The sequence below is a fragment of the Microchirus variegatus genome, assembly GCF_963457635.1.
Source record: "Microchirus variegatus genome assembly, chromosome: 23".
Classification (NCBI taxonomy): domain Eukaryota; kingdom Metazoa; phylum Chordata; class Actinopteri; order Pleuronectiformes; family Soleidae; genus Microchirus; species Microchirus variegatus.
The window spans coordinates 7,695,273-7,715,986 of record NC_139824.1 but is presented as its reverse complement, the minus strand read 5'-3'; the positions used below and the strand labels follow the sequence as shown (position 1 = coordinate 7,715,986).

General features: G+C 42.3%; 1 protein-coding gene across 3 annotated transcripts in view; it reads right to left on the bottom strand.

Moving 5' to 3' along the window:
* The window catches only part of sorbs2a (sorbin and SH3 domain containing 2a), a 48,613-nt gene that overhangs the window by 4,648 nt on the left and 23,251 nt on the right, over positions 1 to 20,714 (bottom strand). The window contains exons 6-23 of one of the 3 annotated variants that reach the window (XM_083909452.1): positions 18,960 to 19,598; positions 17,936 to 18,334; positions 16,138 to 16,264; positions 15,702 to 15,877; positions 14,150 to 14,216; positions 12,830 to 12,880; positions 12,534 to 12,747; positions 12,159 to 12,273; positions 10,534 to 10,605; positions 9,201 to 9,257; positions 8,491 to 8,540; positions 7,235 to 7,410; positions 4,102 to 4,181; positions 3,740 to 3,786; positions 3,294 to 3,408; positions 3,073 to 3,201; positions 2,683 to 2,877; positions 796 to 1,794 (exon numbers count right to left, since the gene is read on the bottom strand). In XM_083909452.1, coding sequence (XP_083765578.1) covers positions 796 to 1,794; positions 2,683 to 2,877; positions 3,073 to 3,201; positions 3,294 to 3,408; positions 3,740 to 3,786; positions 4,102 to 4,181; positions 7,235 to 7,410; positions 8,491 to 8,540; positions 9,201 to 9,257; positions 10,534 to 10,605; positions 12,159 to 12,273; positions 12,534 to 12,747; positions 12,830 to 12,880; positions 14,150 to 14,216; positions 15,702 to 15,877; positions 16,138 to 16,264; positions 17,936 to 18,334; positions 18,960 to 19,598 — 3,708 coding nt within the window. Of the gene's footprint in view, positions 1 to 795; positions 1,795 to 2,682; positions 2,878 to 3,072; positions 3,202 to 3,293; positions 3,409 to 3,739; positions 3,787 to 4,101; positions 4,182 to 7,234; positions 7,411 to 8,490; positions 8,541 to 9,200; positions 9,258 to 10,533; positions 10,606 to 12,158; positions 12,274 to 12,533; positions 12,748 to 12,829; positions 12,881 to 14,149; positions 14,217 to 15,701; positions 15,878 to 16,137; positions 16,265 to 17,935; positions 18,335 to 18,959; positions 20,476 to 20,714 lie in introns of those variants that run through there. The other 2 variants (XM_083909453.1, XM_083909454.1) reach the window with 2 other exon arrangements.

Sequence of the window (20,714 nt, the reverse complement as noted above, 5' to 3'; positions counted from 1 at the left end):
AGTGATTTTTGGTACATCCCAGTTTCTCTTAAAGATGGCGAAGGCAACTTATTTCTGTTCTCACTGATCAATAATTAAATTACAGTCGTTCAGCATAGTGCAGATCAAGTAATCCGAGAGAGACTTTAAATTCTGCACCTCCTGTAAAATCTATCTCCACCCTTGGGGAAATCTGGCCTCTGATGGGAGACTTTCACCCCCTTTACACCTGGCATTTAAATGCATTTTCTGTGATTGGGTTTCAATCGGATAGCGCCTGAGAACATGCAAATTCAGGTGTAAATACACCCGAGGATGGATTGTTGCGAAAACCGCTTCAGGATTGAACAGAAGTGTAAAAGCGATCCGTCTCTGCTGCATCTCTGCACCGCCCACAACAACTGAGCAGAGCAGAGGTGACAGCTAACGTGACAGCGCTAGCGCAGTCTCCTCTGCTTTTGTCGGTTTCCCGCTGGTCAAAAGTCGACTTCTTCCCCTGCTTTGAAAAGCAACGAGGAGTCAAGACAACAGTGCAACTTCGCGTGTTGTTGTTGAGGATGATATGGCAGAGCACAGAGGGGGAGGTAATGTCGGGGGGGGGGGGTGATGATTGTGAGCGGATAGCAATCCAAATCTAATATAGACACAATACTACCAGGTGTAAATACATGTGGTGAAGCACTATCCAATCACAGAACATGCAAGGTGTAAAGGGGGACACAGCACTCCTATTGACTGTTCTACTAAGCAGATTCTTACGGTGACAAATGTTTTCCTCAATGTCCCTCAACTGAGGGGGTTCACACCATGCTCTACCTGTGGACCGAGTCTTTCTAAAACTCTACTGTCCTCTTTTTCTTCTAAAGCTTCATCCTCTTCCTCAATGAACAACTCAGTCAACGTCTTCCCCTTGGCTGACGGTGGCCTTTGAGACTCGAACGCTTCGTCGTCTTTCAGAGTTTTTGGCCGTGCTCCCCAGGTGATGGGCAGTGGCTGCATCGCCACAGGCTTGTGAAACTGCACCTCTACCCGAACGCTACCAGCTGGTTTACTGGCGGGAGTGAATACTGGGGGTTTCCCTGTCGGCTGATGGGTGTCTTCTTTTAACTTAAACCTGCTCTGAGATTCAATAGTTAGCAGAGGTGGTGGGAAATCAATTGGAGATAATCTTGATAAGTTAACGTCATCTGTTTCGGAAGAATCATCCAGGATCAGAGACAACAGCTCATCATAAGGGTCTTTTACTTGTAGCTTAAAGTCAGGGGCTTTGGTGCTTTTTTGTACTGGTGTATTTGAATTGCACCACTGTGGAATTTGTGACTGTACTGGCTCTGGGGCTGTGATGAACAAAACCTCTTGCCTAAAAGGGTGTGAAATCTGGGCTGTTTCAGTGAACCCCCGGCTGCCGCTGTTGTATCCATAAAAAGAGTCAGGTGGTGGGGAAGTGAGTGAGGAATGAGTAGAGGGAGGAGGCTGCGAGAAAGGCAGAACAGCTGTGGTGTGACCTAAACTAGGTCTTCCTTCCCTAAAAGGTGGAGTTCTGGAAAATGTCTGGGGTGGGAGGGCAAAGCCTCGTTGCGTCAGTGTAGGTGAGGGTCTCTTCGCCATCTGAAACGGTGCAAGTTCAGCTGGAAGAGGGGGAGGGGTGGGCGGTACAGGGGTGGTGGGGCGAGAGTGAGCTGGAGGGGATGCTGATGGGTCCATGGTGAGAGACAGCCACTCACTGGTGATAGTTTGCAGGTCGGGCTTTCTCAACGAGGGGAGAGGGGAGGGGAATTCACATGTGGTGGTTGATGGAGGTAGATGGTAGAAAGGCTCCATGAAGATAAAGTGAAGGGAAAGGAACAGAGTGTGATTTATAAAAACTAATACAGTGTTCATTTTATGCGTTTGACTGTGAACGTCTGAAATTAAAGGTCCCATATTATGCAAAATCAACTTTTTAATCATTTAAATCCATTAAATCCATTTGGGACTCTGGAGGCCCTATCAGTCGCCAAAGTGTGAAAAAGCTGACTCCCTCATATTTTTGTGGTCCTCCTCAGTCTAAGTACAGGAGATAAAACATGCAATATTGACTGGAATTGTTGAATTTTGTCCACGAAAAGTTCTATTCTTGGCTCCACAGTGCAGCACAGAGTTCTACACAAACTCCCACCCTCAGATTTATCTGTCCAGTGGATACATGTCATATATGACGGCAATGTGCCTGCTATATGCAAATGATCATTTTTCCAAATGCCAACTACTGTGAGCTCCCAGTAGCCTCTGTGGCTGATGTCATTTCCTGTCCCTTAAGTTTCGTTTTACTTTTTTTTTTTAAAGAGATACTACTAAACAGAACAGGGCTGTTTTGGCAGGGAGATTGAACTGCTGTGGTGCTTCATTCTTATGGTATTTTGACCAAAGCATATCACAGACATGTTCATTAGGACACCAGGGAACTAGGTTAACTTGGAGAAATAGGATATAATATGGGACCTTTAAAGTTGTATATACTCCCTTGTATTTAATTTGAAATATTTGTTGATTACAATTGGCAATACTGTATTATTATATCAAACCAATACATCCTTAGTTACTGTATAAAGCAGCTTTTCTATTTTTTTTTTTTAATCTTATAAACAGATGACTTATTTGTAACTCATATATTGGTTTGCTGTCTTGATCGATGTCATTACCTTATTGTAATGATCCTCCTACCTTGACGGGTGTACTGCTTGGAGTCCTGATGCCAGGGTGACCACGTGAGTCTATGTGGTGGGCGGAGCTCTTGGACGGGGAGCGCTTCATGATGTCAACGTAGGACACGGGAAAGATGCCCTGTTTGGTTGTCTCTGGGATCTTGCCCTCGTACCAGTTCTGATCCACCTGCCTTATCACAATTACTTTCTCGCCCTACACACAGAGAAGCACACAAAAGAAGCATACACACACACACATTAACATAAATCAAGGCTCCAATAAGAAAAAAAAAACTGTTATTAGTGAAAGACGCGTGACCACAGGAAACTGTTACACAACCGCTTGATTCCAAAATTAGAAACGAGATTTGAAACCTTAAAATATGTGCTGATTTGCACATTAGTCTACCTTTCTGAGCGACAGCTCCACATTAGTGTCAGCATTGAAGTTGTACCGAGCCACTGCCTCTCCGATCTCTCTGACGTGTGCTGGCGGAGGAGGACGGATCGGCTGCTGCTTCTCTGCGGACGGCATTTTCTGCACAGGTATGCAAGCATTGTGTAAACGAGGAGGGTTAGTCAATTTTTGGCAAAACAACATACAAACTCATAGGTCAGTTGCGCATTTACCTCTACATACGATATGGGGAATATCCCCACACGTCCGCGGTGCTCTCCTTCATACCAGTTGTTATCGATCTGCCTGATGATGTTTACTGCGTCGCCCTTTTTAAATGTCAGCTCCCTGTAACACAATATCACTCAAGCATTGTCGCATACGTCTTTGATCCATCGCAAAGGCACGAGTAAGATGTGAAATGAACTAGGCACCAACATTTCTATACACAGCATGAACTATACAATATCAGCCCCTAAAGCCCTCCAAAGCATTCCACACCTTTGCTCATGCACATGTTTAAAAATGTTAAAGCCATTCAAATAAGGCTGGATTTTTGACAAAGACATTTAAATACAAAAAAAATCAACAAACAGCAAGCCCAGATGTATTGATACGCAGGCAGAGAGCCATGCATTAAAGGTTTCCTTTATCGTTTGTGTGCTACGAGTTTACTCACTTCGCTGTTTGTGCCTTAAAATCATAAATGGCTCTTGCAGGCTGTTTCTGGTGAAGGAGAGAGAACAGAATAAGTTGTGTCATCTGTTTATGGGAGACCTGGGAGATCAGAGTGAGAGAGGGAGAAAGCCAGCAAGCAATTTATCAAGTACAACATCAACACCACTTCTGAAATGTCTGCAAGTAGGTTTAATTGTACAGTTAAAGTACATAGTACACAAAAGAATATGCCTGGTGAATCTCGATGAAAAATATCGTAAGGTGCTAAGCTATTGTCTCATAAATAGTTATTTATCTGTACTAGAAGAGACCGATGATTTTGTGAAGTGCTGCACAACCACATGCTGCATATCTATGCTGTACCTCTCTGTCAGGAGTAGGTCGTCTCGGTGTAGGTGTGTGGCGTCCATCCATGGTGGAATAACTCCTGGAGACATCCTGGTCTATGATTGGTAGAGACAAATACCAAAGGTCACAAGGATGAAGAAACTACAGTCCGGCCACATGCGAGCGCTCACGATACAAACGTGCTGATGGTACAGTGATGATGTCATTCCAACAGATCAATGAGGGAATGAAAGCTCTGGTCAAAAAGAATTGGTGTGTTTTTTTATTTCCAGTCAATTGGAAAAACACAGTCATTCCACTTTTCCCACAATACATGGCATAATGACATAGGAGACACATGCAATTCTTCTATGGAATATAAAACAAAATAAGAATAAAAACAATTTACAAGCAAAGGGATTGAAGGAAATAAAACATATTGTGGGACAATGAAATGATTCAATAACTCCATTTATGAATCAGGCAAATAAAATCCTTTAACAACATTCACACTAAAAACTAAAGACGAGTGTGCCACAAATTCTCAAATGACCTCAATACCAGAAATACCGGGCTTTCATTTGCAATACCCTGGTTGTACAATTATATTTTACTACCATAACCATTTCTGAACTGTGAATCTTTTGTTTTTTTATTCATCTCCCTCCTTTTGATACCAAGGTCACACATACCATACTCTATTAATAAATTATTCATTCAGCTTTCAGGTATTATCACTAAAACTCAACCTTTTCCTGATCATGGTACAAATTAAAACCCTTGCAGCAACTTTTAATCCTCATCCTAATGTGAAGAAATCAGAGGTACACGCTACATTTCAACTGTTATGAGCTTTAAGCTAAACTAAATAATCAGGTTTTACTTGAGAATTTATGGTGAAAAGATCTCACAGCACAGTAATGGATGTATTGACCAAACAAGTGGAATAGGGAAACATGAGGAATGTATATGGATGCATGTTTTGTATCTTAAAAAATAATTTTTTCTAGGTATGACACTACATGACAAAAGGTACTTATATATATAAGTGATGTGTGACATAATGTATTGTCTGCACCTGAAAAACAGAGACCATTTCCATTGCCCTGCTCCTCTTCATATTCATGATTGTGCGCGGTGTCCAAATGGCGTCCATAACAGGCACTGATTGGTGACTGTAGCCGTGGTGTGGATGGATCCTCTCTGTATGAGGCATACCCAGTGGGGCTACCATCTGGGTACAAAGACGCAGAGGATTGACCCCCGTACCAACAGCCCCTCCTCCCCCGCAGTGAGGAGCTTCGTTCAGGCACATTTGGCAGTAGTTCTGCCAGTATTCGCCTCAGGATGCTATCGTCAGGTGCCCTAGTACCTCTGTGGCCTCTTTCTGCTTGAATGTGCTCATAAATGTCTCTCAAGGCTGCATCTAGTGCTTCATAAATGGCCTGTTTGGACTTAGGCCTGCTACTTCGACCTCCACCACCACTGACCCTTCTGGAGGTAGGTGGCGAGCCCTTTTTCCTGCGGAAAGGCACTGGGCTGACCAGGAAGGCCAGCTTGGACATTGTTTCCTGGGAGTGTGAGCTTTGGATTTGTGACTGGTTGCTCTGCTTTGAGGGTCTCTGGAGCTCCTGCCGGGCTCGTTCTCTCTCATGGCGGAGCATGGTTGTGAAGCGAGTGTAAGAAGCCGGGCAGCGGCCTTTGCAGCTACTGATGAGGTGCCGGTGTTGGTAGCCCTGGCTCTGGCCTACATTTTGGTGACCAGTGTGGTGGTGGTGGTGGTGGTGGTGGTGATGACGGAGGTGGTGGTGTAAGGTGGAAGAGCCGTACAAGCTCTCAGAGGAGGTTAGTGAGCAATGGTCAAAGTCACTCTCACTACAAAACGAGGAGCCCTCCACCTGGATGAAGTCACTCAGGTCTGACGCAACAGCGTCTTGTTCACTGTCAGAGTAGTCTGGGTTGGCTTGAAGGCTTTGAGGGACAGGAGGAGCAGGAAAGGCCCGGCCATGGTTCGGTTCTGGCCCACGAGGTTGGCCCTCAGGTGGGCTACGGGGTCGATGTAAGTGATCCATGGAGTGAGGTACTGTTCTACTGTTGCCGTTATTGTCCTCCTCTAGTAAAGATTCTATGGAAAAACGACGTTTTGGAAAACTTGGTGTGCCACCACCGCCACTGCTGGCTCGTGATGATGAGCCACCCGGTGTAGTAGCGCCTGAAGGCATCTCACCATCACCCAAGTTGGGCATGGATTTGGATTTCTGAATAAGGTTCTCATACGTAGAAATGCGGTTTGGCACCGTATCTTGTGGCACCTCCACGCCCCAAGAAGGTGTCCAAGGAGAAAGGCGGTGAAGGTGCAGATGAGGTTGACTCTCTAGTTCCAGGATGCGAGCGCGGACTGAGCGGATGACATCAGACGGGATGAGCTGTGCTCGGTCAATCTGGTGCATTTTGCGATAAAGCTTAAGAAAGCCTGGTGATTCATGCGTCAGTCGCCGATGGAGTCTTGGCAGTGAGCAAGTGGAATTGGATGCAGTTGAACCTGAGGGATTCCCATCACACAACAGCGACCCAGCACTTTCTGAACGGGTGGCATTGCGACCAACTGAACCCGAATGCCCGTCGCTGAGTAAATCATCACAGCTGCGTGACTTGAGTTTGCCAGCGGAGGGCGGCGCCTCCTCAATGCTGGTCCATGTCTCAGCATCCTGCTGTTTTGTTTGCCAACTGTTCTTACAACAGACGGACTGCTTGGAGGACGAGCTGCCATCCTCATGGAAATGAACAGAGTCAGAGGAGGCAGGGGGTGTACAGGAGCCTTGATAAGAACCTGGGGAGGTCAAACTGTTTGAATACATGTTGCATGCGTCCCCACCTTTTAGATGTCCAACAGAAAGCAGCGTGGTGAAAGAGAAGAAGGAGGAAAGCAGATTTAGCAATAACAACTACTAAAAAGGTGGAAGAGCCGGGGAGAGGAGCAGAAGAAGAAGAGAAAATAAGGTTGGGAAAAAAAGATGATCTGCCGTTTCCTGACACCCCCACTAACGCAATTAAATGACATTCATGACCACATAAAATATAGAAGGAAAGACAACAAATAAAAACACATCTTTTCTGGGCACAGGGGAGAGAAATATATGAAGTGAAAATGGGCTATTTGTGTGTATACCTTTGGCTTTGGAAGGTGATGCTGGTGAGGAACGAATGACGGGTTTCTTTAGGCTGCTGCTGGGTCTGTAGGCATCCACTGGTTTTGGGGAGGTTGCAGCTCTCCTCTGAGACTGAGCGTTCACTTGAGAACTTGATGGCTCCGACTTCCTTCTCTTCCTGTAGTCACTGGCAGCACTGCAACAAAAATTGACACGGCTGCTTTCAGAAGAAAATATGCCGTGGCACACTTCACTTTTCAATGGGCGACTTGAATATAAGCTGCGTGTGTCTTTGTCCCAGGCAGCTGCCTGTCTGTGCAGAGGGGCGGGGCTAGCTCCCGCTGTCCGTCTGTTACATACGCATGCACACACAGGGTCAGTGAGAGCCACGCAGGCCTGCTCTGACTGTGTCGCAATGGAAAGACATAAATGTTACAACGAATGCTAATATTTGAACAGAATTGATGCAAATAATAGTCGTTTCAAGTATATAATTAATTACAAATTAAATGAATAGCCAAACTGAATAATGAGAAATTAATTTTGTTAAATTCTTTCTCCTCAATAAATGTACCGCTAAAGCAGTGTCGAAAAAAGTAGTACTGTTAAAATCTTAATGATCCCAAGTGGGTACATCGTATTTATTGTCATCAATAATTGCAAACCCAGTAAAAGAGCATAAATTACTCTTAATCTTTAATAATCCACTTACGTTAATAACAGAGCTCAAGTTCTCGTGTTTGTTTTTCTGATACAATTCAATGGTTTTGTATTTTTACATAAACCCAAAGTTCATCTAACTAAAATCTGTTATTCTTGCCCAAAATGATGAGACAATATTGTGCTCGTTTTTTTCTCATTTGTTTAAGTGGGCTTCCTATTAAGTGGCCTCTTCAGCATGTCCTCCTTTTGCCCATTCACCATGGAAAATGTGAATAAGCAGGCCACTAGTGAAAGGGAGCAGGACTAGAGGAAGGGGGGGTTAAGGGACGGGTAGGAGGTGAAGGGCAGAATCAATGGATTTGCAGGGTTAATGTATTCTTGCTCAGTCAGAGACAAAGCGTAGCAAAACTCACAGCCTTTAATGACAAAGGGAAGTGAAGACTAACACTAACCCATGCAAATCATCAGTGATAGCAGCGACAGAGGCTATTTGCACCAGCAATAGTGCAGAGTTGTGATTCTGGGCTGAATCACAACAACGGTTCCTGCTGTCAAGGGGATGGGGGAGGGGGATGAGGATGATGCAGAGGAAAATAAAGGAAGCAGAGGTTACCTCGCAGGTCTCTCCAGAGCCTTCTCAGCAGGAATGATGCGCAGGGAGGTCTGGAAGACGACAGAGAGCAAAAGACAAAAGTGAGCTCTGCAAGAACAAAGACTCAAGGCAGAGTAGCTCACAATGCACAGCCTGCATGCGGCTGTTGCTGTGCCACACTCAAAACGCTCCCCCCCAGCATAAGGTGTGATTGATGCTGGTTCCACATGGCACACCTGACCGTGAAGAGGCCAACCGGTGTATACGCAGGAAATAATTGTCTGCTCTCTGTCAGGCTGCTCTGGTGGAGGATGGTTAAGGTGAGATAGCAGAGGATGTTATGAGCTGAGCTCAGGGGGCAAATGCTGGCCTGCAAAGCCTGGCATGGATCACCTGGAATGGGTCTTAGTAGAAAGATATGTATACATTGGAACAGCAATGAAAAACACTGTCTCAAGAAATGCTTCACACCAAATGCAATCATGTTGAAAACACTGAAGTGATAAAAATCTAGACCTTTGTATAAGGAGAGATGATAACAGACAGCAAATATATCTTTCAGTACAACCCACATTATTTTTATACAATTTCAAAGATTACAAAAAAACATTTTACACTCACTATGAGCAACTGTATCATTCATTTTTCTTAACATAAAGTTTGATTCCCACGGTTGGTTTCACACTTTGGGATTAAAAACTCTACTGTAACACTCATGAATATGAGATTACCTCAATGAGCTGGCGGGCGGAGATGTCTGGATTATAATCCAGGCGTTTTTTAGGAGGCTTGAGCCCCAAGCAGCAGCAGTGAGCAGGAAGAGGAGGAGGAGGAGGAGGAAGGTGTAGATGAGGTGAAGGAGGAGAAGCAGAGGTGACGTCATGGGGGAGGAACACAAAATAAACAGACAAAACAAGAAATATGGTGAGAAAGTGACACCGGTTAGATAAATTTGAGAAAGCAGAGATGGACTAGTACACACGGGTCACACATCACGGGTCACTTTACACACACACTCAGAACACATTTGTACATCACACAAGCTTGCACATATGCACATTATATTGCTTCCTATCAATGAGTACTAGTTTATGAATACCAAAATAAATTAGGCATACACACACACACACATAAATGTGCCCATGTACCACACACACATGCATAGTGAGACAGCAAGCTGTAAAGCAGGAAGCTGAGTGAAGCACAAGCTGGAGTGTTTATTTGATTAATGCTGTGGTTTAGTGCTGAAACTCTCCCAGTGAACAAACTGTGTAAACTGTGTCCCTTCTGGACCAGTCACTGCAAAACTACAACACTCTACAGGCTTATTCATGGGAGGGAAACTTTCAATACATTGCAGGAAGAAATCTCCATACTCAGCCCAAAGTGGCTTTGGTGGAAACAAATGCTCAATAAGTGAAATGTTCACCTGAATATTGTGTTTAAGGTGGCAAATTCACCACCTGACGTCATGCAGAGACACAGGTAGCTCCACATGACGGTCGGACAAGTTGGGGTAATCTGAACTGATGCTGTATGCCTAAAGAATGTTATTACTTTTTGCATCCAGCTGAGGGCGCTAAAGTCCTTTATTTTGTAGAGAACCGAATGCTCACAAAGGTGAAGACTCACAAAAATATTAGCATGATAACAGACTAAAATGGCTTGTTATTTGATGTGCAAGAAAAAAATGCAGCAATAGTAAACATATCTGCTGTACATTTATTCATCTTCTGAATACGATCATGTTTTCTTTCCCTGATACGTTCCAGGCCAAATTGTGACTTAAAATAAATGAACCAAATAAAATAAAAACATTGCTTTCGTGCCTGCTATAGCCCCCAGACCAAAGAACCCAGCAACGCAAATACATAGCACAGCCTGTCGTAAAGGTGGGGTGGGGGGGGAGTCACAGCACCCAACAAGTACCACATGCCCAAACAGCTAGCCCCACCCAGTCTATTGATGGATATGAAAAAAAATATATCATGGGTGGGGTGAATGAAGTGGGTGTATGCCTACAACACGATTGTGGTTGTGGGAGTAGCTCTGGCCCTGACTTACCGGCCGCCCAAACTCCAGCTCGGAAAAGAACTTATACCAAGGCTCGTTCTCTAAATCTATGTCATCATAGGTCTGGGAAAGTATGATAGTGACAGAGAGGAGAAGGGAGCAGGAGAAAAAAAAAACAGAAGAAGAAAGCAAGTGTGGAAAGAAGGCACACACAAAAAGAGAGAGACATGGACCTCATGGTTATGAATGAGCAAAGGTGGAACAGGGAGATGGACACAGGATGAAGATCTAGACTGGCTGATAAGGCCAAAAGGTGGCAATACAAAAGCCATTTAACTGCTAACAATGATTCACAACTTTTACATGAGGTAATTAGGCCATGTAAGTAGCATAAAATAGTATTTAAATCTACTACTCAAAGTCCAAAACTTGAAGAGACAGATAATTTAAATAGCTTGGCTCTTCTGATCTGATATTAGTCAAATTCTCATGCATTAAAAAAAACAGATTGCGACCTCCAGGGCAGAATTTGTAGGCTCAGTGAATGATGCACTACATAATGTATGTCAGGGTAACAGGAGACCTCATTACATTAATACAACTAAAGTAAAGAAGAAGTAAAACATAAAGACAGGCCAAGTGAGAAACTGCCAGGAATTGTATGTAGGTGTTGTGGGTTTATGTCTCTTGCTTAAAAAGGACAATCCAGGTTTCAGACAAATGTGTCAGCCAGTTTAAAAAAAAGCCAGTGAAAAAGAAGAAACCTAACAAAAAGGATTTCAGATTAATGTTGTGTTTCTTGTAGCTCATAGCTGAGCCATATGCCATTTTGCTACCTTCGAAAATGGAGAGAATAAAAGAGTGAACAGACAGACATAGATTAAGAGACAGCAGATTAGCCAGCGTGGGCTCACATCTACTGCCTATGGCTTTCTCCTTTTATTGCCTCTGTCTATCAGAGGCTGACTCATGCATTATTGTCCTGCAGTTCCCGCAGTCATTACATTAAACATCTGTGAAACCTTCACAAAAGCTTCCCTTTTAAATATTTTCCCCTACACAACACTCTCCTCGTCAGCACCGCGTTCCTATTTTATTTCATTTTTTACCTTTGCCTCCCATTTACATAGCAATTATGTTTATATTCTGTTTTGCCGTTCACCCCACACAGAGTGAACTGCAGGTAGAGAACAGTCACTAGTGGGTGCAGCGCCGGAAAGTGGAAATCTTTGTTTTTTTAACGCCCACACTGTTTCTGAAGGAAACAAGACCATAAAAAGGCACATTATATAAAATTATATTTAACACAGTAATGTCTTTAAAGTTAGGGTCCATGATTTGCATTTTAAACACATTTATTTTCTAGTTGATGAATGACTCTTCATGTCTGATTGCCAGCAATAAGTAAAACATTTTTAAAAAAGTCTGTCTTAAATCCTTACTAAATTACCTGGAATAAGAGACACTAGCTTTAAAGACAATATTGAACCATTAAACCATTATTAAAAAAACAAAGAAAACCTACACAATCACTTCACTCGATATCATAGATATTTAAATATTTGGCGACTAAGTTCCTGAAGGCATCACATGTGAATAAAACACAAAGAAAGACAGTAGTGACAGTGGCAGAATTCATTCTTATCAAGTCAAAGAGCGTTTTTAAAACTACTCACTGGTCTTTCATGTTCCAAAATCGAAGACTTTCCGGGCTCATACTCAAAAATACTCTTGGGCTCTGCGCGATACTTTCGTGTGTCCACTTTTCTGTCGGGCGGACCCCATTCATTCCTATTAAAAGATAAACAAAAAAAGAAACAAAACAATAATTGTTATAATTCTTATTCTACCAAATAAGAAGCTTGGGCTTGAAATGTCACATGGTTGGTAATAAAGCAAAAACTGGTGTGTGGACATTTTTTATTTTGTAAGTCCTGCCCAGCACCCAGTGTTCATTGAACATAATCCACTTTAAAAGTGCCAAACTGAAATCATAAAATAAAAGTAGTCCAAGTGCAAACTAAGAAACAGATACAGTAGGTTCCTCTTACATGTCTGGGGGGTCTTTCCCGCGTTCACTATCCCTGGCCCTCAGCTGCAGTAAAGACGGCATGGGTAGAGGTGGAGGGGGTACAGGGGACGGGGAAGGCTCTCGAGGCCCCAGATGCCCTCCGTTGTCCGAGGGGCTCTTTGACAGCGGCCTGTACGTATGTGTGCGAGGAGCAGGGTGGGCCATAGTTGGGTTTGATGACAGGATGTGGTCTTCTGTTAAGGACAAGACAGAGAAGACATCGTGGATACATGATAGCATGATATACTGTTATACTGTATATAAATAAGGACTCACCATTGTTTATGACAGCATATGTGGCATTGTATGTGTCTGAATAGTCATCATCTGTCAAGGAAAGGAAAAAAAAATGGGAATGTGACACTTATGTAAACGGGCTAAGATATGAGTTTGTAGATTCATCCTACAAAAGAAATGCACCTTTATTCAGCGTGGATACAATTATTTATAGATTTATAGATAGCAACATATCATTGTCACCGCTTCAGTATTCTTCCACTATTTTGTTTTCTTTTAATTATTATTGATTAATTTGTCAATTAATTTCTCGATTAATCAGTTCACCTTTTGACAATACCATGATAGAAAATGGTGGAAATGTTGTTTGTTGTTTCTGATTCATTTTGAAAGCCCAAAATGATCACACCCTAAAATGTTTTGTCCTCCAACTAAACATTTTATAACCATAATATTGACATTTAAAAAGCTGCAATCGCATGACTAGTTATTACAGTTAAAAAAAAAATAATGAATCAAACTGATTAATTCATGATTACAATAGTTGGCCATTAGTGTAGTAATTAATTCATATTAGATAATAAAGTATTAAGAGGCATTGTATTCCTCAGTTACAAAGTTATCATAACCAATCATACCATTGTCTTGTTGTATAGCATAACGTATTGTGATATTATAGCCATTTATCTCAAAACTTCTCTTGCGTTACAATGTGATTGCCATCATTGATAGTGACAATATTTCACGTGGTTAAGTATTAAAAAACAAACCGCTACCTCACCTCCACACTTTGTTACGTCTAAAAGTTGAGCTTTAAAAAGGTAAATAGCAGCAAAAGAAGCATTTTAGACATGAGTCTGGCTATCAGTACATCTGCAGTTTTCTGCCAAGAAAGAAGCTGAGAACGCTTTATGAAAGAACCTTTTTAAAACTACAGGGAGAGATACTAAAAAAGATTTTATGTTGAACTGTAGAATTATTTTATTAATCCACTGAATGACGTGAATAATCAGGGATTTCTGGAGGCATCAAAGAGACCATCAAAAGCCTACAATTTTTACTTCAAACACACATCATCATGAAATAGTAACAGCACGAAGCCTGAGCTGTTAAGAACGAACAAGCCTTGAACGGAGTGTGTGATTCTACCAGCGCCACACAATAAGAGTAGATTTCCCAGGACGGCTATGTTCCTATCAGGGGTTTTCTCTCAATAACCTCCTCCACTCCAAACTTCCTTGTTCACATGTAATGAGTTCTGGCTCTGCGGTTCTTAACAGAAAACAGTGCTAAGACACACACAGATACACTTGCATACAAGCAGCATTTCTACATTTCGCTGATTGGGTGCGGACTTGCCTGCTTTGTGAACCTTGTGGATCTGTTTGAACATAGTTTTATACCAATCCTTGGGTCTGTCCACCGTCTGTTGGGAGAGAAATAATCGTTAAGATTTATGTGCCGTGAAATACACTATTTAACCTGAGTTAAAAGAGATGGCAAGAGGGGTTTCCACTGTTTTAAAGGACATTACTGAGCAAAGAAAAGCACACTGACATTTAAGACATCTGTATTTCATTAACAGACAATTAAACACACCGCCAAGCATGAATAAATTATTGAATAGGCAATATATAGCACCCAGTGATACATGTATACATATATAACATGCATGTATACATATATATATATATACACACATATACACACTCACATATATATATATATATATACATACATAAATATGCATGTATACAAATACACATAAATGTATACATATACACACACACACACACACACATATAGATATACGTGTATACATATACACACATATGTGTATACATATACACACATGTGTATACATATACACACATATACACACGTGTATACATATATACACATATATACATATTTGTGTATACAATTACACACATATATACATATATGTGTATACATATACACACGTGTATACATATACACACACACATAATATATACATACATACATAAATATATACATATACATATACACAAACACATATATAGATATATGAACTTTTAATGTAATGTTATTGAAAACCAAATTTAACATATTTTCAGAGAATCACTCCAACGCCAACACGACCCTAACAAACCATCAAAAGAAATTAAACAAAACTAGAAAGCCCAGGAAAAACCCTGGGCTGTGCTTTTGTATATACAGTATACATCTAATGGCCACTTCAATAAAGAGCTAGCAAATGGCAGAGAGATTTAATCCTCTCTTTATTCAGTAGCACAACAACAGCGACTGAACTCTGGTCAGAGCAGAGGCATTTTTCCTCCACAGTGTTACTGTGCGTGTAGCAATGGCACAACCAGGAACCAGTCCAATTACCGCTTCACTCTCCACGGTTACCAAACAGAGTGGCCACAAAAATGTTTGTCTGCTCACAATGAAGAGCATCTGTTTTTCATTTTTCTTCTTTTCACCTCTTCCCTTGTACTTTCTTTTACTGGCCACCTCTCATTCCTGCAGTTTACTTCCCCTCACTCTGCAGAGTCTAGGATGTCTTTAGACACCACTTGCCAAGAAAAGCATGACTGCCTCAAGTGTTAACACCTTAATAGAGATAAGACACACATTTGACAACTAGACACAAAGGACCTTGCAGTGCTAAAGCAAAGACCTTGTGTGAACTCATCCTTATAACCTGCACACAAAGGGATAGCAGAAGAGATGCTGATAGTGTGGGTGAGAGACAAGAATGGCTTTTAATAATGTGCCTCAAAAGCTGCTGACAGCAGAAAATAATCCACTCTCGTGAGCCTGATCACATATCAAGACAACAGAAATGCATCTAAAGACACAAACAGAGTCATTGTGCTGCTGCAAACCAACGAGTTACACTTTGTTACATGTTTAACCTCACCGTGCGGATAGCAATAGGGATGCCAGACTCGTCCACTGGGCCAATGCCTTCGTAATGAGGGGCTTTGATTACGGAAACCTTTTTTTCTTCTTCTGAGAAGCAGGCTATGGGCACAGTGCTGATGATACTGGTTTGGCCCGACACCACAGACTCTCTGGTGACAGACTCGCTGCCCTCTGGATAAAGAAGGTGGGAAAAAGACATTCTTATTCAACCTAATCAGACTTAAATCCTTGACTTAATCAGTATCTTGATCTGTTAATAGAGTGCATAACAAAAATTAATCTACTGCCTAAAAAAATGATCTAATAATATGGAAACAATGTGTGTGTTGTATGTAAAAACCATGCCATGTTGGATTTAATTCTATTTCTAGCGTATTTGCGGTCAGGTTTTATTGGTGAGCAGAGAACGAGACTCATGAAAAGTGACTCACCTGAACTCCTGCTGCGTCGTTGCAGCCCAGTGTGGAGTGAGGCAGGGGGAGGAGGATATGATGGGGGAGAGAGGGGTCTCTGTGGATGGCTAGCACTTCCATTCATAGCGTGACAGAGGACCTGGCCCTATGAGTAACCCACAAGCCAAAAGAAGAGACAGTTAGTCTAGCATTCACAAATAGGAACAAAATCATGTGTACAGATCTGATTGCTACAAACATTTATAGCTTTGAAGAACATATTGAAAGATATTGGATCTGGTGTGATTCATAGGAAGCACTGACTCTGAAGTGATTGTAAAGTGCAAGAGCAGTTAGTTAGGGAAAGGGACACTTCTTTTGAATCACGACTCTACAACAGAACAACAGAGATTAAAACAGTGACAGCAAACAGGGACACGTCTTTCACATTCTAGTAGAATACCATATAAATTAGGTGTGACGCTAACAAGACAACTGTGATAATACGAGGAATTTCCAGAGACGTGATTTCACCTGACAATAGATAAAAAACACAGCATTTCCATTTTAAAGGCCTCCGTACTCAGATCAAAGATTTAACAAAAACATGACGCAAACACTGTTTAACTGAACACAATGCAATCGCTGACAAAATCGCAAGCCAAGGATTTGCAGCTGGCTTTTTACCACATATCCTGGATTAGACCTCAAAATCACTGCAGGACAGCACATCTCAAATTTTGCTGAATATTTCAAAAGTTATGGTGGCTCATGTGAATGGATATTCCCTTTGTTGAAAAAGCAAACAGGCCAAGCAACACATTTATAGGTGGTAACAAGGCCAGTGGTCATGGACCAACACCAAGCACTGAAGACCTCATGGATTTAACATGGTTCGATGAATGATTCATTTTGACGGAGGTTTGGCTCGTGGCGACTTTGCTAATAAGAAACCAATGTCAGACTAAATAGAGTCCAACAAAATGGAAATTCAGATTCAGTCCATCATGTTTAAAGGAGAAGGTGAGGTGTACATTTATGTCATCATCTATTCTAATCCGTTTCAGGGTCCCATTCATTTAGTCTCAGTAGGAGTGGGAAAATCTGGTCCTCACAATTTGGGTCGATTCAAGTACAAGTACATACAAGTATGTACAAGTACATACAAGTATGTACAAGTACATACAAGTATGTACAAGTACATACAAGTATGTACAAGTACATACACGTATGTACAAGTACATACACGTATGTACAAGTACATACAAGTATGTACAAGTACATACAAGTATGTACAAGTACATACAAGTATGTACAAGCAACTCTGCGAGTTTGCCATGGCATCAGTGCTAGCTAGATATAGATGCTTTAAAGTTATGACAATAGATTTTTCCACATCTATTCATATTTGTACACAAGTGAATTAGATCTAGATTAGATCGTCCACTGCAAATACTCAGCTAATGGCCTCCAACAAGGTACCTCAACCTGCTGCAAATTCCCCTGAATAATGGTGGCGCCTTGACATGAAGTTTCGTGAAATGATGGTATACTTCCATGGGAATTGTAAAATAAATGCTCAACATGGAGAAACAAAGACAAACATACATAGACAAGGGGTTGTAATACAGACGCATTAACATAAGGGAACATAGAAGGCAGATTTAACTCTGGTGTCTGACAGGTAGGTTGCCATTGATGGTTAGTGGAAAGAAAATCACAATCATCTTTCTGTGTAGGTTTGGTTCAGCCATCCAAATGAGTTGTGAAGGAGGGAGGGAACCTTTTGGTTCTGGTGATGTTGTGTGTTACAACACTGACTCGCTGGGATAATTACGTTAGTGACAGTGGCTGCTGCAGCAGTGGAGGCCACAGAGGTTGTTAGCACATCATCGGGGCAACCGGTGGACGTGTACGTAGAGACATGGCTGAGGGTGGGCGACGGCGTGGGTGAGGCGTCGGTTGAGTCCAGACTACAGATCTGCAGCTCGTCCAGCAGACCCACCGTGGAGGACGAGTAGTGGCTGAGAGCCGACACTGTCACGGGGGATGCCGGGGGTGACGCGTAGCCACCGATGCTCACACTGGCCGCGCCAGCTGTGCTACCAACTCCACTAGGAACATAAGGGGTGGGTGATAGGGCCTTGGGAATTAGGCCTGACTGGTAGTCGAGTGATTCTGAGCTGTGGCAGTGGTAAGGGGAGTGCTGTGCTGTAGGGTTGGGGGATGGAGGCCCCTGGTGTTGGACAGGGGTGGGAGTTGGTTGGAAACAGAGGAGAGGAGAAGAGTGCTTAGTGATATCACTCATTAGCCACAATGTCACACAGGATGTGTGGAAGCAACACGTGAGCCTAACAGAAGATGAAATGCTGAAGTGAAACCACAGTAAAGCATCATGAGGCTGCAGCATCATCTATTCAAACATGACAATCACTGTGAAGTGAAGACGGGTTAGTTAAAACTCTGTATAAGGTTGCAAAGTAAATAAAGACAGTAACACGAGTACACCATGAATGAAACAGTTGGTTATCACACATACAAGTTAACACAAAACATATGCGATCACAGTTAGTTTGGTGCGCTTGATAGCAGCACCAAAATGAACACAAATATGTAGTATATGTATGTGCACCAAAATGCCTGGACCAGATTTCCCTGTGTTTGGATCAACCCACCATGTTTGGAACATCCTGACTATGGCACACCGACTGACTGTATGATGCAACCAGTCTGTAGTCTATAGATGTCAAATAATGTGACGCACTCGTGAGAAAAACCCAGTGAAATTGTCTTACTGTGGCCTTAAAATGTACAATCAATGCACTTGACGGCATTTGCACAACATGGAGTCAGTTATGTACCAACAGTTCTGAAGGAGAAGGTCTTGGTGGAACAGCAGGAGGAGGCTTTGTCATCTCCACCTGGGATGTAGCTGCACCTGGAGTTTGATATGGGGCTTGACCTTGGAGCTTGAGTTCCACTGTGCGATTTAGAGGTTGAGGCTCAGGACTTTTCAGATTCTTGGGGTCCAAATGTACAGAAACTGAGGCTGTCTGTTTCAGAGGCTGAGAGAGAGTGGTAGTCCTTTGGGGTTGTGCTGGAGGTGAACTAGCAGTTTGGGTCTTAGTTTGGGGATGTGGGTTAGAGTAGAAGTGAGCAGGAGGGTCAGGGATGGTGACCGGGGTTAGTTTGAGTGAAGACACTTTACGCTCCTGGACTTGTTTATCTGAGGTGGAAGACATGTTACAGTTGCTATTATCAGTTGGGACAGTGTGCTGCTCTGTCTGCTGGACTGGGTTTGCACTGGTCTCTGAGTAAGAGTAAGAGGAGCTGCTATTAATGGTGTATGTCTCTTTCAAAACTGCTTTCTCATTCTGTGTGAATGTTAGCATTCCAGAGCCAGAATCATTAGCCAGAGCAACGAGGGAGCTGTAGTCTGGTGGATTAGAGCCAGTGGGCGAGAAGTGGAAACTCTCTCTCCTGGGGGGTGGTAATGGTACGTGAACAAAATCCTTTTTTGCCAATTAGAAGCAACAGCCAAAAATGAGTTTAAACAACAACAAAAGAATCATCAGTGAAAATCTGCATACAAAACATCATCGTGTTGCATTATTGAAATACAGATGTCATGTGTAGATTACTCATATTCAAAATGACCTTTCCATCAGAGTCAGTAATATTACAAAGCAATTTTTGTTCTGTAGCTGCTGTCAGCAATGTCCTCTTTTAGCAGCCACCTATTCCAGCCATTTTAAGCTGTTAGCATTCTTTTACCTCCTCCCTGCACCATTTCATGTTTGGTGAGAAGGGTATTATTTACAAACATCGTTTCTCTTAGATTTACTGTCAGACCCCCTGAGACGAATGTCACTGACCAAACACTCAAGATCATTGAGTCGTCAGACTTAAACAAGTTAAAGGGGACATATTATACCCTATTTCTCCAAGTTAAACTAGTTCCCTGGTGTCAAAATACCATAAGAATGAAGCACCACAACAAGTTCAATCACCCTGCCAAAACAGCCCTGTTCAGAACGCTCGGTTTAGTAATATCTCTTTAGGTCCACCTTAAAAGTCCACCTTAAACAAAAAAGTAAAATGAAACTAATGGGACAGGATATGACATCAGCCTCAGAGGCTACTGGGAGCTAACAGCAGGCACTAACGGGCACATTGCCATCATGTATAACATGTATCCACTGGACAGATAAATCCTCTGAGGCTGGAAGTTTGTGTAGAACTCTGTCAGGCACTGTGGAGCCAAGAGTAGAACTTTACGCGGACTTCGCAGACTACTGTTGCCCTCGCCAGCACTCTCGCGTGTTTTACGGACAAAGCGGAGTTCCGCGAGACAACAATTCCAGGAATTTAGCGCATTGTGACGTCCCAATGAGTGCGAAAGTCAACATCAAAAACATGAGTGAGTCATCTTTTTTCACACTTTGCCGACTGATGGGGCCTCCAGAGTCCCAAATACAAGGATTTAAATGACATAATATGTCCCCTTTGACAAAAAGTATTTAAATGACAGCAACTTTAAACTCTAAACATGGGTAATATATACTAGTGTTAAACTGTCCATGTGTTATATATGTATATATATGTATATTCTGTGA